Source organism: Carcharodon carcharias, chromosome 12 (assembly GCF_017639515.1).
Source record: "Carcharodon carcharias isolate sCarCar2 chromosome 12, sCarCar2.pri, whole genome shotgun sequence".
In the NCBI taxonomy this organism is placed as follows: Eukaryota; Metazoa; Chordata; class Chondrichthyes; order Lamniformes; family Lamnidae; genus Carcharodon; species Carcharodon carcharias.
Genome location: NC_054478.1, coordinates 48,968,836 through 48,996,099, shown reverse-complemented (window position 1 = coordinate 48,996,099; position 27,264 = coordinate 48,968,836). Strand labels below are relative to the sequence as shown.

At 38.4% G+C, this 27,264-nt stretch overlaps 1 protein-coding gene across 3 annotated transcripts in view; it reads right to left on the bottom strand.

Moving 5' to 3' along the window:
* Window positions 1-27,264, bottom strand: part of zranb3 (zinc finger, RAN-binding domain containing 3) — a 122,053-nt gene that overhangs the window by 53,713 nt on the left and 41,076 nt on the right. For 2 of the 3 annotated variants that reach the window (XM_041201037.1, XM_041201038.1), the window contains exons 3-9: window positions 25,093-25,111; window positions 18,923-19,101; window positions 11,965-12,196; window positions 8,970-9,055; window positions 7,866-8,037; window positions 4,940-5,074; window positions 2,989-3,108 (exon numbers count right to left, since the gene is read on the bottom strand). In XM_041201037.1, coding sequence (XP_041056971.1) covers window positions 2,989-3,108; window positions 4,940-5,074; window positions 7,866-8,037; window positions 8,970-9,055; window positions 11,965-12,196; window positions 18,923-19,101; window positions 25,093-25,111 — 943 coding nt within the window. The remainder of the gene's footprint in view (window positions 1-2,988; window positions 3,109-4,939; window positions 5,075-7,865; window positions 8,038-8,969; window positions 9,056-11,964; window positions 12,197-18,922; window positions 19,102-25,092; window positions 25,112-27,264) is intronic. The other variant, XM_041201039.1, reaches the window with a different exon arrangement.

Below are 27,264 nucleotides of genomic sequence, written 5' to 3'. Positions count from 1 at the left end.
CCAGGTCCTTTTGGCTGCTCTGCAAGCAATTTTAAGACTAGCAACTCTCATTTTCCACACAGGGCACGAGAAATTATAGAACCACATTCTTTGTTCTTAGTGCTCCTTGTGCCAGCTTTCGGCTGAATATTTACATTAATGTTACTGAGCTGCTTGTACTTCTGGCAAAAATCCTATTAGAAGGTTTGATATAAGATATTGGAAAGATAGAATTAAAGCAGACACCTCTGCAATGGGCCAAATTTCTCATTCAACTATCCTACAGATAAAGTCCATTCAAATCAATAAATTCCTAGTATTAATCACCACACAACTTATTGCAACAAATTCCTAATAAAATCAGGATTAAATATAGAAAGTGATTATAACAGACTAAAAGCAAAACAAGCAATTGATTGGAAATGTGAATTGAGATAAATTCAATCATTACAATTTCAATGATCAGTCATTGTGGGCACCTCAAAGTGCATCTCAAACATCATTGAGCACATCAAATTGTCAAAAAATGAATTTTCAAAAGTATAATTTTCTCAAAACACTTAAATTATTAAATGTCCATTTCTCTTGTCTCATTTTCAGTCACTCTGCAACACATTTCCCAATCCACTGCAGGAAGAATCTCCAATGGGCTGAGTGAGTCGCAGATTCAACTATTCTGGAGCTCTTCAGAAATGTTGATGGAAGAGACATGAAAGAGGGCAGTTCTCTCAACTTTAAAAATTCCACTGAGTCTCAGAGCATACCAATGATGAACAAGCTGTAGATTTCTTGGCTGCTGGCGCACAAGCGGGATCATCAGGCAAGTAGGAAAAATTGGGCGTGGATATGAATGAGCAGAGAGAAACTAGAGAAGGATCTAAACAATTCTCAACCTCAAGTTTGAACACTTAATTCTGAAAATAGATTCTGTAAATAGATTGCCCTGCTAGTGCAGGGAGTTTAGAAAAATGAGAGATGATCTTATTGAAACATATAAGATTCTGTGAAAGCTTGACAGAGTAGATGTTAAGAGAATGTTTCCCCTTGTTAGGAAATCTGGAACTAGGGGACACATTTTCAGAATAAGGAATCTACCTTTTAAGATGTAGATGAGGAGGAATTTCTTCCTTCAGAGGGTTGTTAACCTTTGGAACTCTACACCAGATGGCAAGAGGCTGGGTAATTGAATATATTCAAGGCTGAGTTAGACAGATTTTTGATTGACAAGGGAGTCAGGGGTTATGGGGGGCAGACAGTAAAGTGGAATCAAGGCCACAATCAAATCAGCCATGATCTTACTGAGTGGCAGAGCAGGCTCGAGGGGCCAAATGGCCTACTCCTGCTCCTATTTCTTATGTTCTTATATTCAGTGTTCATGCAAGCAGAATATGGCTCACCATAGCTATTGTTTGTTATACATTTGGGACATCATTGCTCCTTCCTCAGAATGTTTCTGGTGTTCCTTGTCTCAAAAAATCATGCAGCCATAAGTCCACTTGTAAAATGAATGATAAATACATAGGGCACTGAATTTTATGCTGATAAGACAAAATACTTCAGCTCATGTAAGTTGATGTCACTCCAGGAAAACCACCAAGTAAACCCAGCTCTCTTATGTAACCTTACAAATAGCTATTGTAACTAATCTCATTCATTGTCTTTCATGAAGCAGAGGTAAATTCTTCACTTTGATGGATAGCACATGTAACAAGGATGACGCTTTGCGTGTAGACTGAACATAGAAAGAAAGCTGGCGACTGATTGGGTGCCTGAGGTGTAGAAGCATTTACAACTGCCCTCTGATACCTCAGCAGTTTATAACCAGATGTAATTCTGATGAAAGGTCATCAGCCTGAAACGTTAACTCTGTGTCTCTCCACAGCTGCTGCCTGACCTGCTGAGTATTTCCAGCATTCTCTGTTTTTATCACAGATTTCCAACATCTGCAGTATTTTGCTTTTGTATAACTGCCTGGATTTTCACAGGGGCAAGTCAAGTTAGCAATGAAGTGTTACTAGATGGCAGATGGAATACAACTTGATGAAGTGTGAAGTTAGCCACTTTGATATGAAAAATAGAATCACAGAATATTTTTTGAATGGTGAGAGACTGGGAAATGTTGGCATGCAAATGACCTGGATATCCATGCACACAAATCACAAAGTTAACATGCAGAGACAGCAAGGAATTAGGAAGGCAAATAGTATGTTATATTCCTTTGCAATAAAGGTTGAATCTTACTATAATTATACAGACATTGGTGAGGCCACATCTCAAGTACTATGTCAAATTTGGTCTCCTCACATGAGGAAGGATATATTTACTCTAGAGGGAGAGCAATGGCTTACTAAGCTAGTTGTTGGGATGAGGGAAGAAATTGAGTACACTAGGCCTATAAACTTCCTGGAGCTTTGAATAATGAGGTGATCTAATTGAAACATAAGAGGTTTGACAGGATGGATGCTGAGACAACATTTCCCTTGGCTAGGGAATCTAGAACAGTATCAGTATAAAGGGCCAGATATTTAGGACTGAGATGAAGAGAAATTTCTGCACTCAAAGTGCTGTGAATCTATGGAATTCTCTACCCCAAATAGCTGTGGATGCTCAGTTGTTGTTGACAGAGATCAACAGATTTTTAGGTACTAAAGGAATTAAGGGGTTTGGGAAGAGTCCAGGAAGGTGGAGATGAGGTAGCAGATTGGCCACGATCTTAGCAGAGCAGGCTCAAAGGGCTAAATGGCCTATTCCTGCTCCCACTCCAAATTTGAACTGCACCCTAGACTATTCATGAACAACAATGTGTGAGATTTGTAGGTAATTATGCACTTTGGGACGTTCCAAGGTTATGAAAAATACTATATACATTTCAAGTTCTTTCATTCATTTCACCATAAAAGGTTATTAAACTGGATCACGGAGTAAAATGACATCACTTTGATTAGTAACTGCTTCAACAGTGAATGTAACTTTGGTAATAAGATGACAATGGTTAAAAATGTACATTACCTTACTTTCTAACGCAGCCTCTGTGCAAGCTTGCAACATGGTTAAATGATGAGCAAAAACCAAGAACTTCAATTTTGCATCACGTAGCATCATTTTCATGTAGTCCTTTACCGCTCCTGCCTAAAACAAAATCAACTATGTAAGCTTGCTGCTCAATTGTGTCATATAGACCGATACATGAATAATTAAGTGTTTAGTACCAGGACATACTAACCATACATAAATCTTTGCTGGATCAAAAATAGGGCTGGCAACTGTTCACACAATTTGAAGTCAGTTAATGAAACAAACCATTTAGATCAAAGTTTCACACACAAATAGCTGATTCATACTCAGAATTGAGTGGAGATGAATTATATTTAATATTCCACAGCATAAATAAAGAAGAAGCTCAATGGTGCATGTTTGAACCAAATATGTGGTTTGAATCCCTTCTGATTTAATTCAAGATAATGTTCCAAATATTTATGGTAATCCCTAATAAATGCCTATGACACAGATGTAAGTACCATTTTCATACAACTATAAAAGCTTACATATTACAAAGTAGAACTTAACTCATATCACAAAAATCAGCACAATAAAAGATCAATTTTAAAAAGCTTAAAGTATGCATTAAACATTAAAAGCAATAAACAAAGAATAATACATCTGGACATTTATACAATAATGAATGTACTAATTATGAAGTTTAGAATCTTAATTGAAATGCTTCTGAAATTGCAACAATTTTAAAAGTACTCCATTTTTGAATTGACGATACTAGTTTGTGATAAAGAACTAAACATTTGCATTTCTCCCAAAATTACTTTGCGAAATATATAGGGGTGGTTGGGAGAATTTCTTTTTTTTATATAGCAAGTTGTTAAGGTCTGGCATTCACTGGCTGAAAGGATGTAAGATAGCATTTAATTGTAGATTTGATAGTAATGATCAAAAGGGAATTGGATAAATACTTGAAAAAGAAAAATTTACATTGCTATGGGTAAAGTGCAAGCGAGTGGAAGGAATTGGATAAGTCTTTAAAAGAGTCGGCACAGGCACAATGGGCCAAATGTTCCTCTACCGAGTTGTGTGATTCTATGAGGTCTCATTCTAGGACTTGAGCATATAATCTAGGTTGACACTAAGGAAGTGCTAGGTTGCGAGGGGCTTTATTTTAGGTTACATTAATTTGTGCCCCCACCTGCCTGTTCAGATGGACATAAAGGATCCCAAGGCACTATTTGAAGCATCCTGCTAGTTATCCACAACTAGCACCACCAAAACAAATTATGTGCTCATTTATCTCACTGCTGTTTGTGGGAGGATGCCATGTGCAAGTTGACAACGTTGCTTACAAAAAAATGACTTTAAAATTTAATTTGCCTACATTTGCTTTAGGACATACTGAGGATGTGAAAGGTGGTACAGAAATGAGAGTCTTTTTTCAACGAAGTGGTAAGAGTTTAAATCTCAGTCTATACTGCCTTTCACAATCATGTTTCCCCCAGAGGGAGATCTGACAGGTTTAGCTGATTGAAATAGAAAATAAAAAATTGGTTGAGGCTTTTTTCTGCACTGCAAAATTACAGATTCTAGCATAGTGACAAGTGGCACTAACAGTATCCATGGCAATTAATTTGAATGAACTGTCTTGCCCTACTGATAGAAGAGCTTATGTAGGAAATGGGCCATGAATATTTTTAAAAATAGTACAACAATACATTAGGACAATAAAAAAAATCACTTATTGGATAGTTGAGTAATTTGTGAACATAGCACAATGGACTAAAAGACCATGTTATAAGCAAGTTCAAATGGAAAAAAAGACTCAAGTATTCAGATTTTTTTTAGAAATTGAGACTACAAATCTAGCACTAGATTGATACTTAACATAGCTTAAATTTATATTTAATTTATATCGAAATTGACAAACTGCTATAGAAAAATTAACCAATAGTGCATCTACCTTTGCAATAGCTGTTTGTTTGTACATGCGAGTGATGAGACCCATGACTTGTACAAAGGGGTTATCTGTCTCCGCAGAACTCAAATGCAGCTCTCTCATTAATTTCTCCCACTCCTCAATGCTGCCATTCATCTCCTACGTGGGCAGAAAGATAAATGTTTTGAACAAAAAAGGGCAGAACAATTAATGGATCTGTGATGCATGCCCCAGTTTCATCCTGTACAGCAGTGGAGGAACAAGAGCAGGAAAATTCCCAAAGATACAAGATTGTTCCTGCAAAAACGTCAATGCTGGATAGGTCAGTCACATGTTCTGTTCAATTATAGAAGCTTGTGACAAGCTGGGGGGCGAAGATGGAAATTCTTAACTCCGGTGCTATAAATCAAGGACCTAGAATGTTTCAAGGGGAAACTATTAAATATTTAGAAAGTCACAATGGCAGGAATCATAAAGTACTAAATACCTTTGTGTCACAGATATGAATTTAGGACAATCTTTGCCTGATAAAATTAAATGATAAGGTCTGTGTGTACTCGTAATAACAGTGGAAGATATTTTGGAGAAGAGCTATTTAAACGAATCATTTACTGCTTCAATTTTTGTCTACATTAACATCATGTTTTACGTCTTCCCTACTAGGCAAATAAATCAAATATTCTACACGTAACAATTGAATGTTACAAGATAGGCAAATTTCAATGCCAGTGTGCATTATTTGATATAGGTTACAAAGTTAATTATTTTATCGTAATGTTGATAAGTCAGAGAAGTAGTAATGTGAAATCTCTTTTGGGTCTGCATATTAAAAGAAATAAAGGCAGCCTACATTAAAATGAGAGGAGACGCATGCTTTTTACAGACTGCAAAGTTGTAGAGATTGTGTGAAATTTGTGTGACTTAATGCACCTGTAAAACACAATCAAATCTCCTAACTCTTGCATATTTCCAATATGTGAATGATAAGTTTGCTACATTTAAGTCCACAACTGCATGTCTTAATGGACTCCATCTTGCGCTCAAATTCACCTATGAAATGGAGCAGTCAAATGAACTCCCCTTCCTTGATGTACTAGTTGAGAAATCTGCCAGAGGATTCTCTACCATGGTCTATCACTTCACTGGTCAATATACACATTGGAATTCTTACAGCTCTACACGCTATAAGATTGGTCTTGTCAGCAACTTTGTAAATAGGGCCTGAGCATTTGCTCACAATGCAAACTTGATGCTGAAATAGGATGAATCAAAGGCATCCTGCAGGATAATGGCTACCCTGATCAGATCATTTCACGCTATATATCACGCAATCTCAAGAACATACCTAGAGCCATCACTTTTGTCCCTGAAAAGTGCCCAGTCTACCTCAGATTACTCAGGAAGGGCAAGGTATCTCAAAAATTTGAGCAATAGGTGAAGTTAGCTGTTTCACGCTGCTACTACGCAGTAGCAGCAGGAGTGGTATTCGCCACTAAGAGGATGCTGCTGTCAAGTCAAAAAGACGTTCTGCCTATCACTCAAATGAGTAACGTGGTATATGAATTTCAATGCCAGTGATGCTAGACATGTAGGCTATATGTCCCAAAGACCTGCAAATTGTTTCAAACAGCATGCCCCTGCCACTGTTCGCAACTGGCAGAGTAAAGAACTTATCCAACCAGTGCAAGCTTGCAATACTCAAAACACAGTATCCAACATTAGATGCATTCCGTGGTTGAACAACATTTGCTAAATCATCCTCAATGTGCTAAGAATTACGCTGACAACCAATTTAAGATCATCAGTCAGGCTCGCAGTGCGGCACATTTGCATGTACTGGAAGCTACATATATTAATACACAGCATCAAGTCCTTTGCAGACAGAAAGAACATGTACATACATTGTGCCTGTTTCAGCAAAACAAGTGAGAGTCTTCTTCTGACTCATTCCTCAGTGCAGTGCCTTGACCAATCAGGGTCAAGCTGCCTGGTTTAAATTTCAAACAATGTTTGGTGGTTAACTGTCAGTCACCATCAGTGTTGCATTCTCCATGGCAACGCCACTTGCCAACCAGTCAGCACTCTCTTCACATACAGTATAAATTGCTGTTTTCCCCCTTATATTGGTATTCTTCCGAGTGTCCTGATAAGCGCAAGACAAAAAGCTTAGACACGTCTCTTTTTTCAGCAACAATCAAGTTTTCTGTCTCTAACTTCAAAAAATGCAACATCTATTCTACCCATAAAAATGTTGAATCGTAATCACGATACACAAATTGATCTGCTGCAGCATAGAGTGTAAGCTGCAGAGTGACGCTGTATGTTGAGTGCACCATTTCTTTTTTCCCTGACCTAGAATTGTCATCTAGGACTTGTAGGCAAAAGCATGGAGAAAGTTTTAACACAAAACATAATTAGGGAGGAGTTGAGATTTGAGAATGAAGTGGGGCGAGGATAGAGGTAAAGCTGGTACAAGCACAGCAAGATGTTCTTTCCCAAGTTTAACAGAGAAAGCCAAATATATACAATGATCTAAAAGTATATGAATATTTTAAAATGTTTTTGATATTAAAAAATCATTCTTAAAGCATTGAAAAGTGAAACAAAAATAAAAAATCATATTTTCATTCAATGTCTTCAATTTTAAAATTTCTCTTTAATTAAGCACCTACAAATCCATGATTTCAGAAAATACATGAGGTTACTTAGCAACCAAGCACAGCATCAGTCACAAGAGACCTGGCATACTGGCAGTATTAGATGCTTGGAATCAGAGCAAAAAAAATGTTGGGGCAGAATTTTACAGCCCCGCCAAAGTCAACGGACAGCTCGATGCTGCGACGGGGTCATAAAATTCCACCCTTGGACTTTCTAAATGTTAGCAAGAAAAGTTAACAACTTATCCTCAAAGCAGAAATTCATACAAGAACACCATTATATAAACCCTCACCTTAGTAGCTTCCTTTGACAAATCAAATGGAATTTGCTGTCGAATTTTAGGAGGCAGCTGGGTCAAAACTTCATCCTTCATTCGTCGGATCATTATTTTACTCAAATATTGGTGAAGCTCATCTAAATTGGAGGCTCCTTTGCAATCCCACTGAGCTCTTTTGCCAAAATACCTGTTATTGTATGGCAATTGAAACACTAGAAACATTTTCTCATTTTTACAATGCAAACGGAGACATTTCATTTAAAATAAAAACATGAATAAAATAAATGTAAATATAAATATAAATGAAAGTTGGTTGATACATAAATTCAATCTGACAGTATTATATCCTTCCTCCAGTTTGTTTGAGAGTTTAGCGACCAAAACTTTACTTGAACAGTCACTGCGAAGATCATTATGTTGCAGACACATTTTTAGGAAAAAGGCACTTGGATTTAATTGCAACCAACCAAGCTTTAGAACCTAACATACTACCATATAAAGTTATTTTTTCAAACATATTCGCCCAAGTTCACTTTAGATGACAGGTATCAAAGATCATGCAGTTGATTCAGCTAATTAGAGACAGCAATACATTAAACAATCTAATAACAAGGGCAATTTTCTTCATAGTGGGGTTTGCATTATAACAATATACTGTATGTGTCTACAGTATTGCATCAGCATACTAATCTATTTACTAACAAGTTAATTATCTACTTTATCATAGAAGTAAAGTCTCAATTCATTCTGACACAAGATCATCAACCTAATCTGTTTCTCTCTCCAATGATGCTTTTTGATCTGCTGAGTATTTCCAGCATTTTTATCTCTGTTGTCAATAATCAGAAATGAAAATAGAGTATTGGCATAAGATAAGAGTGGACTGATTTTTCAGTAGCCCAAACTGCCAATAAATAAAATGTCATCTGGACAATAAAGAGCAAAACCAATTGGCCAGGTTATTCAAAAAGCAAACAGGAAAAAATAGCAGTTGAACAGTGCTTGAAGTACAATTTTGTTATTTCAGCATATAACAGTACCAGAGGATCACATTCCATACAAAGACACAGGATTTTAAAGAAAAATATGCTGCTAAATATTCCCAATTATTTATCTTACCTAAGATGAGCATTACAATACTTCTTGGCGTAGTCAGTCCATGTTCCAAATTTTCTTGGATACAATGCATTAATCTGCATGAAAAGCTGTGCAAATGTGGAAACAAAATCAATGGAAATGAAATGAATATAAGCCTCTGCATTTAAGAGCTTCCAAGTTATCTTGGCCTTATTCTATGCTATACGATTCTATGCTAGATTAAAAGCACCTAACACAACGTTTTTTTATTCACTTACAGGGCATGGGCATTGCTGGCTAGACCAGCATTTATTGCCCATCCCTAATTGTCCTTGAGAAGGTGGTGGTGAGCCACCTTCTTGAACCGCTGCAGTTCCTGTGGTGTCAGTGCACACACACAGTGTTGCTAGGTAGGGAGTGCCAGGATTTTGATCCAGTGACAGTGAAGGAACTAAGAGAGTACAAGAAACAAGTGAAGAAAATTTGTCTGTTATTTGATCAGCTAAAAAACTAATGGTCATGAACATTTGTAGAAGCAATGGGAAAAGTTTCCACAGTTTTGTGAAGAGTCAGCAAACTGCCAAAGACTCTATTGGGCCATTGAAGGATATTTAAAAACAGGTTGCAAAGGCAGAAACATTAAATACTTGCACTGGTCTTCACTCTTGAAGATCATGTTTGATGATTAGAATTGAATGGTTTTAACAATAAACTAGTATTAAATTAGATGAACATATTATTTTAGAAAGAGTTAAGAGCTTGAAACTAGATAGAGCAGCTGGGGCAGATGATATCCAGCAGAGGGTCTTCATGGAGATGGAAGATGTATTGTGGAGCCTCTAACTCATTTTTAATAGCTCACTGGACCCTGGGATGCTCCCTGTAGGTTGGAAAATGGGTAATGTAACTTCCCATCTTTAGAAATGGTGGCAAGTCAAGATCAGGTAACTGGATTTTGACATGAGTAAGAAAAAAGATGTTCAAGGGATCATTAGAAATGCAATATATGAGTGCTTCATAAAAAGATCATGTCTTACAAATCTAATGGTGCTTTTGAAGGACTGACTAAGTGGCAGACAAGAGAAGCTCAGTCGACGCTGAGACTTAAAAAAAAACTTTTGATAAGGCACCACACGAGAAGCTTCACCATAAAATTGAAGCCTCTGGTATTAGTGGTCATGTATTGAGCTGGATTGAGAGCTGGCTGGCAGGATATAGGCAAACTGTTGAGAGACCAGATCAGTAGTAGGAATGTTCTTCTTTCTGGATGTAGGTGCTGGGGGCATGGTCTAAAATCTAGGTGAGTGTTTGGACTGTTGACGCTGCTTGTCTGCTTCAGATGGATTGTTAATATGTTGAGAGATAGGGCCCATGACTGGCAAAGGTTGTCTAATTTGGATGAGTACAGTATTATGCATATCACCAGTGCAAATGCTCAATATTCACATACTCTTCAGGGAAAAGTATTAAAAAGGTAGGGGGGGGAGAGAAGGGATTTGGGCATTCTAGTGTACAGTAGATCTCTCAAGGTTATGACGAATATCTAGCTCATGGTTCATGCTAATATTTTAGAGGTAATGTTTAGTTCCGGGAAGATTGTTGTGAAGATAACTAAATAGCTGAGTTGTAAAGATTTCCAGAACACCTAAAAGAAAATGGAAGTTCATAGGTGGCCCATGTTTGTTTAATAGAGTCGGGAAAGAAGAGATGGAGCCATAAAACATCAGGTTTTACTTGGCTGGAGAGCTGCAGACATGATCTGGAGCCAGGAGAGATATTTTGTCTTGGGAGTTAAAGCTAAATTAGTTTAAAAGCATTCAGTGAACCTTGAAAGGCTGTTTTGTCATGGAGACAGGCGAAACTTAAGGTGCTCTGGTTTCAATAGATCTGAGGGTTCTGCAGCAGGGGAAGAGGCTCTGTAATGAAGAAGGGGTTATTTGCAGTTGGGACCTCATGAGGTTTGAGGTTTGCAGCTCATGGAGTTGTTGAGGCAGTCCAAGCCAGAGCGCTTTTTAGGGAACTTAGAAGCTAGATTTTTGAAAGTGAAGAGCTGAAATCCCTTGTGAGAGAAACAGAGTTTGAAGGAGATTGAGAGGCTCAGTGATCACTGGCATCTGGGTGGGTTGCTGAGAAATTGGTGGAATCTTGCTTGGCTGCATCTGCCCTTTAATGTGCAGTGTAGTGTTTACAACCACAGTTTACCAGTTAAATCATATTTACCTCAAGTTAATTCTGAATGTTAGAGTATAAAATAGGTATTGTAGATTGTTTTACTTTATTGACTTTGTATAGTAAAGTTTATTTTGTTCGCTTCAAACCATGGAATCTTGTGGCTTTATTCTCCTAGCAGGTAACTGGGATTGCAGCATGCCAGGCCAATACCAAACTTCTTGTGCAGAAAATACCTTATTGTCATAATATTGTACCTGTTAAAGAATACAGTGTACAAGAGAGAAATGGTTTGTCCTAGAGTGCTGACACTAAGACCAAATCACTTTAAGGATATGCTCTATGAAGGGCTCAGGAATTTGGCCTTGCTAGCTGCAAGGAAAAATTGTTCTGAGCTGCTAATGTCAATTTAGAGATCCTTATGGCATGGTACCTGAAAAAAGAGAGAGAGAAACTATGTACTCCTGCAACAAAACTGGAGGCTCATGATGAGTACCACTGATTGCAGTTTTCACAGATAATGGAGGGAATCCAAATAAGATTCTAAAAACATCGCTAAAATCACAATTAACCATTATATTTAACTAACATTGTCATCATTGGGCTTAAATATAAATACAGAGTCCCCAAATTGCTGGTATTTGTATAGATATCGTTGCCTAGTGATTAGACTGAGATTTACTGGTAATAAGAAACTGCAAATACAATGCACCAACTATTTTCAATTTTAGTCTTGAATTACACAGAAAAAGTATGTTTTCGATAGGCCTTGATCAATTAGTTGAATTAAAAACAGACAATGCTGGAAATATTCAGTTGATTGATGTACTCCTACAAAGGTTAGATAAAAAAATGTTAACAGGCTCACCTCTTCAGGGCGACTAAGTGCCGGAGTTCCAGTCAACAGAATTGCCCTAGCAGCTTTCTGTACAATAGGCACCAAAATTGTGCTTCGTGCTGCAATACGTGACTTTATGTAGTGGGATTCATCAACTATAACAACTTGAAAATTTTGATCGTAAAGAGCATCCACTAAAGTCTGTGCATCTGTTGTTAAAAGGCCATAACCCACGATAGTAACTTTGCTGGTTGGAATTCTCCTGCAAGGTACAAACAAAACAAATTGAGATTACTCACTATGGAAATATTTTTTATGGACAGTACTATCTTTACACAAATATGTATACTTGTAATCTGTAACCTATACCAAAATTGTTTATCCAAAAGTAGCACTGTTCTGCATAATCAGGTTTGTCAGTCCAATGAGGTACGTAAGGAAGCCACTTGGATAACAATTTCATTCCTTATTCCATCTATTTCAGAGGCGGTTTATTTGTTTCAGTGTTGATCAACCCTATAATCCACATCTTTTTCACAGAATGGTTTTCGCACTTCTTAGCCCCATGAAGGAATATAAAACTATGGTGCTTTAGCTATTTTGCATTTATATCATGCAATAATGATAATGGGTTGTGAATGGCAAGGTTAGGACATTCACCAGGAAGTAATTCTTTTATAAAAGGTAATCAAAAGCTGGAACAAGTTGCTACAAGGAGGTAATGCAGGCCAGGACACAGTTAGATTCTATAATGGAAAGACGTTACTGTTGACATTTTGGAGGGCGGTCATCCACAACTCAAGGGAGGTTCTTTTAACCCATTAATGCAACATAGAAACATGAGTAGGCCATCTAGCCTCTCGGGCCTGTTCCAACTTTCAAATAGATCATGGCTGATCTGTATCAGAGACAATTCATCCGTGAGCATAGGCATTCTTGGTGTTCAAGTTTAGCTATTTTCATATACATAGATAATTCAAGAAATCGAATTGAAAAATATCACAAGGGGCACCTAAAGCATTTAGAAACATTTCATCCTGTATTTTACTGCATCCCCTTTTTAACTCCTTTACAGTGCCCTCAAGGAAATTATCGCCAAGTTTTCCAGCCAAGGCTGATTTATTTAATATCCAAAAGGAGTCCTAAACAAAGATTTCTCATTTTGAGTGAAAGTTATTATATCTTTACAAAATCCAAAGTAACAGCAATGAAGATGAATATTTTAATATATTTGAAAAAGTTATGAAATATTTATTCAGAAATGAACATTTAATTGGAAAATGTCTTCCAAGTGAAACATATCATGCAGTACCAAAATACTCAATCTTCTGGCTGGCTAAATGAGCTGGATGAAGGGACTGAAGGAATGGTTGCTAAATTTGCTGATGACACAAAGACAGGTAGAAAAGTAAATTGTGAAGAGGACATAAAGAGGCTACAAAAGGACATAGATAGTTTAAGTGAGTGGGCAAAGATCTGGCAAATGGAGTATAATGTGGGCAAATGTGAAATTGTCCATTTTGGCAGGAAGAATGAAAAAGCATATTATCTAAATGGTGCCAGATTGCAGGGCTCAGATTCAGAGGGATCTGGGTGTCCTAGTGCTTGCATCACAAAAGCTAGTATGCAAGCAGAGCAAGTAACTAGGAAAGCTAATAGAATGTTATCATTTATTGTGAGGGGAATTGATTACAAAAGTAGGAAGGTTATGCTTTGTTCAAGGCACTGGTGAGACCACATCTGGAGTATTGTATACAGTACTGGTCTCCTCATTTAAGGAGGGAGGTAAATGCCTTATAAGCAGTTCAGAGAAGGTTTACTAGACTAATACCAGGAATGGGCGGGTTGTCTTATGAGGAAAGGTTGGTAGGTTAGGCTTGTATCCATTGGAATTTAGAAGAGTAAGAGGTGACTTGATTGAAACCTTTAAGATCCTGAGGGGTCTTGACAGGGTGGATGTGGAGAGAGTGTTTCCTTTTGTGGGAACATCTAGAACTAGGGATCACTGCTTAAAAATAAATGGTTGCTCATTTAGAGCAGAGATGAGGGAAATTTTTCTTTCTCTCAGAGGGCTGAAAGTCTTTGGAACTCTCTTCTTCAAAAGGCGGTGGAAGCAGAGTCTTTGAATATTTTTAAGGTAGAGCTAGATAGATTCTTGATTAACAAGAGGGTGAAAGGTTATCGGGGAGAGGCAGGAATGTGGGGTTGAGGTTATAATCAGATCAGCCACGATTTTATTGAATGGCAGAGCACACTCTAGGGGCTGAATGGCCTACTCCTGCCACTAATTCGTATGTTCTAATAATGCAAAGTACTTCAAGAAAATTTATTTAAATAAAATCTGTTATTCATCTCTTTCCCTATAAGAATTTACATAAGACTCCATGTGCTGATTGGATAGATTGAAGATGAAAAAGAACTCCAACCATGTAATCCCCCACCCTTACTTCAGGAATGTGACAACTGCAACTATCTTCAAGGGAGGTAAATCATGTCGTGGAAACCATTGAGGTATTACCCTCTTGTCCATAGCAGTGAAAATCCTGACACATATTCCCCTGAATCACCTATTTCCTGTGTTTGAGGAAATTCTCCCACAGATACAATTCAGCTTTAGACCTCTGACGTGGGATTTGTCTGGCAACAAAGACAAGAAAAATACCGAGGACATCACCAGGAACTCTTCATTGCACTGATCGACCTGACCAAAGCATTTGACTCAGTAAATTGCAAGGTTCTATGGATTGTGTTCCAAAGATTTGGGTGCCAAGAAATTTCATCATCATCCTGCAAACGTTTCATGACATGACTGCAACTGTCCTGAATGGGAGATCTGAAACAAACGCCTTCAAAATCTGACCAGTGTCAAGCAAGACCATGTGACAGCCTCATTACTATTTACAATCTATCTGACAGATGTTCTTCACCTAATCATCTGGTGCAAATATTAAATATCGCCTTAATAGAAACCTCTTTAACCTTAGTTTTCTCCGTGCCAAAACTAAACTGACCACCATAGGCATATATGATCTACAATCTGTAGATGACTGCAGTGTTATTGCCTACTCTGCGCCAGATTTGCAAGCCACTCTCTATCCTCTTCAATTCTGCTTACAAGAAACTCAGCTTGTCTCTGGATGGACAAAACAAAACTTATATTGGCCCACATCTGGTCAGCCAAACATTCCACCTACTATACATGTGTTGAAGGGGACAATCTGGAAAATGTTGAGCATTTCCCATAACTTGCCAGCCACCTCTCTCAAAAGGCCACCACTGACGAGGAGATCCAATATCAGATAATTCACAAACGACAGCAATGAGTGCTTGACAACAAGGAACTCAAGTCAACAAAATTCCTAAGGTACAGAGCAGCTGTACTATAGTAAACCCTGGTCATGTATCAGCAGCACATAAGAGTACTAGACAAATTCCATCAGCAATGCCTCTGCCGCATCCTCCGATTCAATGAGAGAACTGTCAAACAAATGCTAGTGTCCTTCTTGAAGCCAGCTCCACAAGCACTCAGAGAAAACACCTGCAAAACCAACCTTAATCGACTGGGTACAACATCCGGATGGATGAAAAGCATCTCCCTTACCAGGTCTTGTTTTTTCAACTCTCAAATCGCCAGCGTTCCAGGGGAAGAGAAAGAAAATGTTTCAAAGACACTCTGCAGCTCTCCTTGAAGTGCAGCAGCATTGACATTAATGAGTGGGGGCGGGGGGGGGAGGAGTTTACTCCCAATTGTTCAAAATGGCGTCAACTTGTCCATCAAGCTGCATCAGGCTTTGAGTTGCAACGTCTCAAGAATAATGAAGGCAGCATGGCAGCACAGAAGAGAAATCAAATCCTGCACTCTGAATCCCACTACATCATGGGATGTCCTGCCCCACGTGCCCAAAGATCTGTAGGTCCAGAATCGGCCTGTTCAGTCACAAGACCTGTGGCAGAAACTCGCAACTAAGTACGTCATCCTTGAATCAAGGGACAGCCGACGACAATGGTACATAGTTTCAGAAGGGGCAGACCATATTTGACCGACCACACTGACAATCTTTGATGATGCAACATCTTAAATGAGTCATTGGAAAGTTCTACAATATCTGTGTGCCTAGACTACCAGAAAGCATTTGATAAAATTCAATTTTAAAGGCTGATACTCAAGCTTAATATAGTGAGTATTAAGCCTCTCCAAGGCTTTCATGAGGCGGCAAAACTTTTCAGAAGCCAGTTAGATACAATGAATGGCATTGGTGGGGGGAAATAAGGGCACAGGATTGCACATTTCCATAAAAGAATGAGTTATGGGAATTTATTGTCCTTCATCATTTGTACTTAACTTCGTGAATGGTGTTATTTTTTCCTAACAAGCTCCAGTCAAAAAATGGATGTTTTCATGTCTCCACAAAGATAACAGAATCACAATTGTAACAATGTGCTTCTAAATAAAAACATATGTAAGCATAAGCATGTGCAAGGCCTAATTTTAAAACATTGTTATAATGTTGGAGGGGAAAGAGATACAAGAATGATAAAAACAAAATACTGCAGATGCTGGAGATCTCATGAAAATAGCAAGTGCTGGAAAAACTCAGTAAGTCTGGCAGTGTCTGTGGCGAGAGAAACAGAGTTAATGTTTCAAGTCCAACATAACTCTTCTTCGTTCTGATTTGTACACAGCAAGCTCCCATAAACAACATAATGGCCAGATCATATGTTTTTTTTCCATGTTGTTGGAGAGACAAATATCAGCCAAGTCAGTGGGGATTAAATCTCCGGCTCTTCTTCAAAATAGTACCATTGAATCTTTCACTTCTGCCTTACAGAGCGGACTTGGTTTTACAAGTCATCTGAGAAATGGCACTTCTGGCAGTGCAGCACTAGAATGTCAGCCTAGATTTTTGAGCACAAGCCTCCTGAATGGCGCTTGAACCCACAATCTTCTGATTCAGATAAACCTTCTGACTAAGAGATGAGAATGCTACCCAGCGGGCCACAGCAGACAGAGCTTGGAAGGGAATTCCAGAGTTTAAGGCCTCAGCTGCTGAAGGGATGGTGAAGCAATAAAATCAGGGATGTGCAAGGGACCAGAATCAGAGATAAACTGTAAACTGAATGGTCGCACAGCTGGTTGAATTCATTGAGTTAGAGAAGGGTGAGGCCATGGAGTGTTTTCAAAACAACGTTGAGAATTTTAAAAATCGGGCATTGTTCAACCAGAGGCCAGTGTAGGTCAGTGAGCACAAGAGTGATGGGTTGGTTGTAAGTTAGGACATGGAAGGCAGAGTTTTGGATGATCTCAAGTTTATGGAGGGTGAAAGATAAGAGGTCAGTATTGGATTAGTCAAATCTAGGGGTAACAATGGATCAGAGTTGCAGCAGCAGATGGGCTGAGGCAGTGGTGGAGTCAGGTAATGTTCTGGAAATGCAAGCAGGTGATCTTGGTGATGATACAGATAAGTGATCAGAAGCTCACTTTGGATCAAAAAGGATGCCAAGGTTGTGAAGACAGGTTCAGCCTCACATAGCTGCCAGGAAGAGGGATAGAATTGGTAGCTAGGGAGCGGAGTTTTGTTTTATTTGTTAATGGGCATTGCTGGGAAGACCAGCATTTGTTGCCCATCCCCAATTCTCCTTGAGAAGGCCAACTTGGAGCAAGTAAAAACATTAACAAATCAAGAGGCTTTTCATTTTATTTCCAAGTATACAGAGATTAATTTTGATGGTAAAGAAATACTGCTACATTTTGGAAACATTTGAGTCTTGACTGGCACAACTTATGCAAATGAGAAAAAAAGCAAGCAGATTGAGAGCGCCTGCAGTTTTGAGCTGAAAAATATGCAGCACAACTGATAAGATGACCTAGTGCCATTTATCAAACATGATGGAATCATTTTCCCTTAGGAAAGTTTATATAAGCTGCAAAAAGATGTTTGCCTTCAAGATAAGGTGACTCATTGATCAAAAAGGGACTAGTATTGAGGAGAGAGAAGCACTACCTGTGTAAAATATTCACAACAGAAAGACAGAGGGGAAAATAATATCGCATTTATCTCCTGACTGAAACAAGATTATTTTAGTGGTAATACTAAAATTTTAAGTTTGGTTTGAGTGCTGGATCAGCATTCAGAAGTTGACAGGGTGCAAAACATACTAGATAAATGATAGCAATGCAGTGATGATCCTATATCATTTTAGTACCTTTTATTCTTCCCAGAAAGCCCAATGTGGTGATCTCTCAAGGCTGTTTTAGAAACCAACAGCTTTAAGATTAAGACAAATGTTGTGCATAATGTGCCCAAAGCTTGCATAAAATGTGTTCCAACTTTTCTTGTTGACTTTTACTTTGCAGGGAATAACATGATGAAGAATTTCACCATGATTGATTTAACCTAATGTACTTGCCTATGATCAAACTTTTCACTCTTAAACATCTCAATATCTTCCTTGCTTTTTCCTTCCAGCCACCTTCCTCAACAAAATCTCTTCCTCTTAACCACCCTCAGTTTCAGCACCAGCCAGCACCTGCATTTCAATTTACACTTGAACTCAATCTCACCAGCTCCATTGATGTACTTCTTGATCTCTCCCCAACCTCCACAATGACTCCCTCGCCAACACACAATTATATCCTTTACTGTCACCATACACGAGACCTTTGAAGTCATCCATCAAAAGAGTTCTAAACTCTTGATTTTCCTTCGCCAAAACTCAGCTCCTCAAGTCCCTCCATGCGTACAAAAATAAATATAGTCGCCTGGATTTCCAAATTGCTCCAGTTCTATTCAATACAAAACTAAAACTGTGTGGTACTTCCAATCCAAGAAACAAGATGAAGTGATTCTTGATCCAAGTGGGCTAGTACTTGTGATGTAATCTTGTTATGAAAGGACATGTTTGCATTAGCATAGCTGTTTGGATTTTACTTACTGAGATATGATTGGATCTTACTTAGTGAGAAAATGGACGTTTTTCACAAGCTCACCCAATATCACTTTTAGACTCGATTAAATTGATATCAAGTGGATTCAGTTCGATAATCCATTTTTCTATCTCTTCTATCCAAGGGTACTTGAGAGATGATGGGACCACAATCAGCAAGGGCCATTCCTTTTTGTAGAAGTAGGCCACTGCAATTGCTTGAATAGTTTTCCCAAGGCCCATCTGTAAAAAATGAATATCCTTAACTATTCTGTAAACAATTTATATTTTTTCATAAATGCTAAATGTAGAGCATTAGGAAAAGATCAGATAGGTGCGTTAGAATGTTAGTGGAACTGCAAGTCAAAGGGCTTGATGATCAGGTATACATTATTGAAACTGAGAAGAATGATATAGACTTGTTTAATGGAATGGTCATTCAATGCCATCATGCAACAACACAATTCCTTTCAGCATTTAACATTAATTATTAAAAATTCCATAAGTAAAGGTACATTGAAGAGGCACAATTTTATTCAGCATGATCATTTTTACAGAGCATGTCTTTGATTTGTGTACAAACATTGTTGAAGTACGAAGTTTTTAAGGATATTAGCTTCTAGTTCAAGATGATTCTTCCAAATAAACTTTCAGATTGTAAAATGATCCCTCATTTGTTAAGCCAATCTTAAAAGATACAGAACAGACTTCTAAAATCCTCTCATTTGAATCTCAAGTTTTGGTCTATGTACCTGTTAGGAGACTAGAGCAAGCATCCATTTACTAGAGTCTTTAGTGCAGTACCCAAATATATGTTGAAATAACCAAATTAAAATGAAATCAAGATCTATATTTAAACCATAACATCTCACAAACAAGTTTATTTCTTCAAGTATACGTTGCTTCTGGATATCACTGATTTATTTACTGGCAACCTGTTGATCTAGGCAAGATGGTCTTTGGAGTTAGTTCTTAGCCAATTCAGCTGCACGTTTTTTAAAGAAAGAAACTAGAAAAATAAATGAGAATTACAGTAGGCCAAATTGATTTGAAGCACTTCAAAGTTAGAGTGGAGAGAATGGGAAAGGAGAAATTGAGAGCGAGAGCGAGAACAAAAGGTGGTGCCAGACTTGATAGTTTTAGCTGATTCCATAGTAGTTACTCCAATAAACATGTTTACATTTGAAACACTTAATAACTCTCCTCATAATCAGAAGTCTACACTTAATGACTATTTTGATTCCTGCTATAGATGGAGAGAAAAGAGGTGGATAGAGATTTGAGTTCCAATGTGACTTTTAAAATATTAAAAACTGAATGGCCATTTAATCTATTTTACAGCATATATAGCAGATGCTTTACTTGCTCATTCCTTAATTTCATTTACAAACAATGACTTTTTTTATACAACTTTATTGTGTGTAATAGTATTTTGGCAGCATGGGACTGCATAAAAATGAACATCATAAAACAGGCCTGGCCAAGGAATGCAGAGTCGGCCATGTTGCACTAGCCAGCACTTTAAAGGTTGCTTGGCACTGGTCTCTGTAGTTGAGCTGATACGCCTGTTTCTGTGCTGTAAATACACGTAATTTATATTGAACCTTGGTTAGATTATACTTGGGAGTGTGTTGCGCAGTTCTGGTCCCTATACTACTGAAAGGAACATTGAAGCATAGGGAAAAGTGAAGAAAATACTTATAACTATGTTGCTAGAATTGAGAGGATGAAACTATTAGGAAAGATCATGCAGACTGCATGTCTTTTCCTGGAAAAGTGAAGACTAAGAAGTAATGGGAGTTTTTAAAATTATGAAGGTTTGATAGGGTGAAAGTGAAGAAACTGTACCCACTTGTGGATGATTCCAATACAATATATATCTTTAAGGGGAAGTTTGATGCAGAGGGAGAAGGGAATAGAGGAATATGAGGACAGGGTACAATGAGGTAATTAGACTAGTCGAAGCCACGTATGGAGCATAAACACTTGCATAGACTGATGGTGTGTTTCCGTGCCCTGGATTCTGTACAATTTCATACAGTACTTTTTGTTTTGCTCCATTATTGCCAATACTAGCAGTTCAAAGTAGATACTGCTTACTTGTGTAAAAATTGCTGCTGACTGCTTTGCTCAGTGTAAATATTGAGTCAAGAGCATTGAATGAAATGAAACAGCATTACAGTTTGAAAGATTAGGATTGTGTAACTATATTGGCATCCGTAGCACTGTCTGGTTCCAAGAGCTACCTCCAGATAATACTCTTGCCCCTTTTGTATTCTACATTGGGAATTGATCTCGAAGTTATACTAGGTTTGCTCCATCAGCAGAATTACAAACCCACACACACAAACACATAAGCTGCAATGCTGTGAATTCCCAGAATGACGAGGGGTGGGAGGAAGCTTGTGTGCAGTATGACCAAAAAACTTCTTCACACAGCAAGTAGTTAGGGTTTAGAATGCACTGCTCGGAAGTATAGTGGAGGCAGGTTCAACTTACGCATTCAAGAGGGCACTAGATGATTATTTAAATAAAACAATGTGTAGGGTACGGGGAAAGGGCAGGAGATAGCCACTAAGTTAAAATGCTCAGTGAGCCATTGTAGACACAATGGGCTGAATGGCGTCCTTCTACACCGTACAATTCCGTGATTCTGTGAACACCTGCATTGCCTGGTTGGGCCCAAAGATCTGTTTCTGATTCTCATATAATTCCTATCAAGTAACTTGTTCATTTTGAATTAATTTTGGAGAAATGAAACAAAAATGACAACAGTAATGCAAGAAATATTATCAATGGAAACAGGAGCTGTGGAATAAGAAGAATAGTTCTTACCAGGACCTCTTGGGATGCTTACTAACTAAATAGCAAGACTGGAAAATATTACCCAATTAACCATGCCATTAAATGCTGCTTTGTTACAGAGTTACCCATATTATAGGTTCCTGCAGATCGTGGCGTAGAAGTTGACCTTTGAAGCCTCAAAAAACACTTACAAAAATGGGAGTCGACTTCCACACAGTATAAAAATGTGAACCACCAGTATTGGTCTGGGTGTAGGTGGATGCCACATTGGAATGCGAATAAAACATAACACTGGCAGTTCATATTAAATCGATGTGACACGTTTAATTGAATGAATTATATCTACAAGGATTCCTTTAAACAATTAAAATGCTTGAAAAATAGCCAAATTCATCAATCTCAACATCCAGCGCAAAGAGTTCATAAAAGTCATTCCGAATCACACTGGCTATGACATTATTGTAAGGATCTCACTCTGGATCAGATTTGTGCTTTCAGTATCAGAATTATCCTTTCACAATATATCACCTTCCCTGCCATCCTCTGAATTGGATATTCTGCATTTTTCAAACTATCAGATAACAGTTTGTACATTAATGGTATCCCATGATTTGGCGATGATACCACAAACATCAAGTAGGCAGTACACAAACTTCCACTCTTTTTGAAGGTTTATTTCTTGATCAACCATCCATTGAATAGCTTCTTGAGGCACACATCCAAAGGCTGAGCTATGGACATTAGATCTCTGTTTTAACTGCAATGTGAGTGTTATTTTTTCACAGGTGCTGCTTGATCTCATCAATTATATGGGATCTGAACATGCCCCACAAAAATAAGCTGCGTTCTTTGCATATGCCACCAGGACACCTATTCCACACATTATTGATCCAGAATTATCAGTTTCCTGCGGGTTACCATTGACCAGAAACTGAACTGGACTAGCCATCTAAATACTGTAGCTGCGAAAGGTCAGAGGCTCAGGATCCTGCAGCAAGTAACTCTTCTCCTGACTCCCCAAAGCTTGTCCACCATCTACAAGGCACAAGTCAGGAGTGTGATGGAATACTCTCCACTTGTCTGGACGATTACAGCTCCAACAACGCTCAAGAGTCTCGACATCATCCAGGACAAAACAGCCCGCTTGATTGGCAACCCATCTACAAACATTCACTCCTTCCATCACTGACGAAGAGTGGCAGCAGCGTGTACCATCTACAAGATGCACTGCAGAAACTCACCAAGACTCCTTAGGAAGCATCTTCCAAACCCAAGACATGTACCACCAAGGACAAGGGCAGCAGACACATGGGAACAGCACCACCTACAAGTTTCCCTCCAAGCCACACACCATCCTGTCATGGAAATATATTGCTGTTCCTGTATCACTATAGCTGGATCAAAATCCTGGAACTTCCTCCCTACCAGCACTGTGGGTGTACCGACACCACATGGGACTGCAGCGGTTCAAGAAGGCAGCTCACCACCACCTTCTCCAGGACAATTAGGGACAGACACTAAATGCTTGCCTAACCAATGACACTCACAGCCCATCCATCCAACCATTGTCATGGACATGCACAAAAGCACCTTCAGGGAACTTGATTTTCAGCATGGTTTTACACTTGAAAATTATCATTGGCTTTAATTTTGTCTCATCAACCATGCAGGCTAGTACCACCATCAATCTTGTCTTCTCATGTCCTGTGGTTTCCACTGGAACTGTTTTCAAACCTTTCCACTCCACAATTCAGCTGCTGGGACATAATGAAATGCATGGCCATTTCACCCATGTTGCCGATGTGACATAATCAGTACTCGTGATTTTGCTAATGTCTGATGTTGAATCACTGGAAACTGGTCATTTTGGCATCAAGGTCTTTTGGTAGTTCCTGAGTGATCTTCAACTTCTTTTGCAAAACTAGACACTTTTGTTCCATAAAGCAGCAACACCAACTAGCTATTGCTCTGAAGTCTTTGCTGGACTCAGGGTTTGCAACTTAATTGCATACATACTTATGCACTTATTGCATTTCTGGCGATGATGTAACCATTCTGACGATTTCCAAGGACCCACTCCTGATCTCAAGATCAGGCCTGTGGCTGGTCCCTGTTCTGACGCCGCATTTCGTTTCAGGCATCTTCTTCAGTGCAGATTCCTCCTTCTTCCGCTCACACATCAGTTTTTCACTAGCACTTCATTGCCTCGCTGCAGCACAGTTATTTGATGAATTAGCAAATGTTATGACTTTTAGTTCAAAATCAGCTTCGGACTTCAAACTTTTTGCTGGAGGACCTGTTTCTTTTCACTGTCCACCGTATGTGGTCTGCTCTGTTTGGGCATGTCTTATAACTCCCATGCATCTTCACGGGTCCCAGGCAACCCATGTTGCCTGCTTGATCCCAAGTGCCAATTCCCATGCTGCTTGGAAAATAATACTCCAGTCAAAACTCCTGGTAACCCAAGCTTTTGGTTGCAGAATATGCATTCGTACTTTGTGCTGTCTCAATTCAGCTTGCCAGCAAATAGCCCAACAAAACCCTGGAGGGAGAAGCAAAAGTCCAGAATTGGTAGCCATGTTTACATGCTTAAATAATCAGGGAAGGGAAAGGAAGAGAGGCAATGGGCTGTAAAACTCAGGAAAGGATTGAGCTATTCACATGGCAAACTACAGCCAAAGCTTCTGGCAGATGACCAGGCCTTTGGGGGAAGAGGATAAGAATGGAAATAGGACATTAAAGAGAACAGCTTGGGACATTGAGATCTAACGCAAATTTTTTTTAACGTTATTTTGGCTATTTGAAATTTTAATTACTGACAAAAATGATTGCCAAAAAGACTTGGATTTTTTTGAGCAATTTCATTGTTAAAAAGTAAGCTAGCCAAGAGAATCAAATTTGTATTAAGAGTGAATCCAAATGAGTAAACTGGCACATCAGCAAGAAGAAATGTTCTGGTGGAGGTGTAAATTTTGTGTTTGACAATTATGTGCAAAGAGCCTTGAATAAATTTATAAAATTAACGGATCACTGTACTGCAGGAAATGTGATAACATATTGCACTATTATTCTTATTACCATATTTTAGTGCATCTTCCATGGTGGTGTTCCACAGTGAATTGCAGGATGCATTTCCATAACAAGAGGGTGTTGTACCCTGCAATGCACAACTATTATTGGGGTTACTAATGATAGTGACTGAATGTTTTATTATATAGGGTTTTTGGATTAATAATCAATACTTAGATGATTTAATTCCATTAATCTGACCATTTTTCTGTATGTTCTGTGCCTGTGTATTTAATTCTTTCCTTTTTCAAAATGCTGGAGCATAGACAACATGAAGCAAACAACTGGAAGCAGGTATGTGATACTTATTTACAGCATTACAATTCTGCCTAAGGACTAAAGCTTAATGAATATTCTTACCTCATCAGCAATCATGCACCTATAAAAAGAACAAAAAACAAACAGTAACAAGTGAAAGACCAATGCAGAGAACAGCTGTGTAAATATTCACAGGTCTCAATTTAGTACTGAATTTTTGATTTAGTTATCTTAATTAATTATCTTTTTCCTAATTAACATTTAAAACAGTTACTTTTAGACCCGAATATATTACAAGTCATTCTGTTAGAATATGTGAATCATTTTTCTCAAACAGCAAAAAAACACACAATGTAATCCAGGCAGACATACTGTACTAGACCTAATTGACTTCAGCTAAAGCAACAGAGGGGACAACATGACCCAACTATAACATGATTCTTTGAATTATACAAAATCTCCTGTAACTGCAAAATATCCAGGCTACACCAAATTATTAGAAATACATAGCTCAAAGCAAAAAAAAGAAGAAAATTGTTTAGGCCGTAGTTAACTATTACTAACATAATGTCACTAAAGGAATCAGGAATATAGCTAGAAAATATTTCTCCAATCTCAGAATTAATTAACTTACTGAAAATATCAGTTTAGAATTTTTCTTTTCAATGCTCAACATCTGCAATGTTTTAACCAATCATTCTGAACATAACAAAAGTTCATAATAATGCAATATCTCCACTGAAATAGAAACAAACATTCCAAAGGATATATTGCTACCAACATAAACTTTGGAAAGGGAAGAATAAGAGAGGTAAATAGAAGCTTTGTCAAAGAGACAGGTCTTGATGAGGTTTTTAATGAAAGATGAAGGGCGAGGTGGAGAGGTTTAGGAAGAGAATTCTGAAACAACGGGGGAAGCAGGGGTGGAGGAGACTGCAGTGGAAACATGAGGTAAGGTCATGGAAGGATTTACAGGTGAGGGCTAGGATTTTGAATTTCATGTTTTGGGGGCCTGGAGCCAGTGAAGAATACCAACAACAGCGTTCATAGGTAAGTGAGATTCCATGTAGTACAGATTTGAGCAAGTTAGAGTTTATAGGATATGGCGGTGGATGGCAGTCAAGACAAGCACAATAAAGCTCCTGTCTAGAGGCAAAACTCCAAGAACTGATGCTATCCCAGCTGTAATCTACAAGGCTGAAGGTCAATGCCTGGTCAATAACTCTTTCAGTCTATGTGGGAGTAAGGAGCCATACTGCAAGAATACAAATATGCCTTCATTGTCCACCTGTAGAACTGGGAATAAAAACACCAGACTTACGACAATCATAGAGGAATATCATTCCTCCCCATTTCTAGCAAAATCTTCACCAGAATCCTTCTGAACTGCTTAGTGCAACATCTCAATCAAGATCTGCTACCAGAGAGTCAGTGGGGTTTCAGAAAAAGTTAAGGAACCACTGATATGGTGATTGCATTAGACACCTCCAGTAGAAATGCCACGAACAGAACATGGACCACTACACCATGTTTAATGAACTGACAAGGCCCTTGACACTGTCAGCCATGAAGGGAATGGAAAAATTTGGCTGCCATGAGAAATTTATCACAATTCAATGGCGTGCTTGCACATGTCCTAGATGGTGGCGAGTCTTGTGGCCCATTCTCAGTACTAATGGAGTTAAAACAGGGCTGTATGCTGTTGCCAACCCTCTTGAACACGTTTTTTTTTTTCTCCACCATCTTCCATAATGATGATCCTGGCATCGAAATCAGATCTCGCATGGACAGGAACCTGCTAAATTTGAGCTAGATCTAGGCAAAGATCACTGTCTCCAAGGACATTGCTCACAATCTCCTGTTTGCTGATGAATGCGCACTAGCTGCTGATTCAGAACTGGAAGGGATGGGATTAATTAATTCTCTCATAGTGAAGGTGTCCCTAGGTAGCAGTGACCATAATATGATTAAACTTTACATTCAGTTTGAAGGGGAGAAGAGTGGGTCCGAGACCATGTTTTTTAAACTTAAATAAGGGCAATTATGAGGACATGAAAGCAGAACTGGCTAAAGTGAAATGGCAAATTAGGTTAAGGGATAGGTCTATAGAGATGCAGTGGCAAACATTAAAGGGGATATTTCAGAATACACAGGATACAGTCCAACTAATAAGAAAAAAGGTCCAAGGAACAGACACAGATTGGTGGTTAACTAAAAAGGTTAATGATGGTATCAAACTTAAAGAAAAAGCATATAATTGTGCAAAGATAGGTG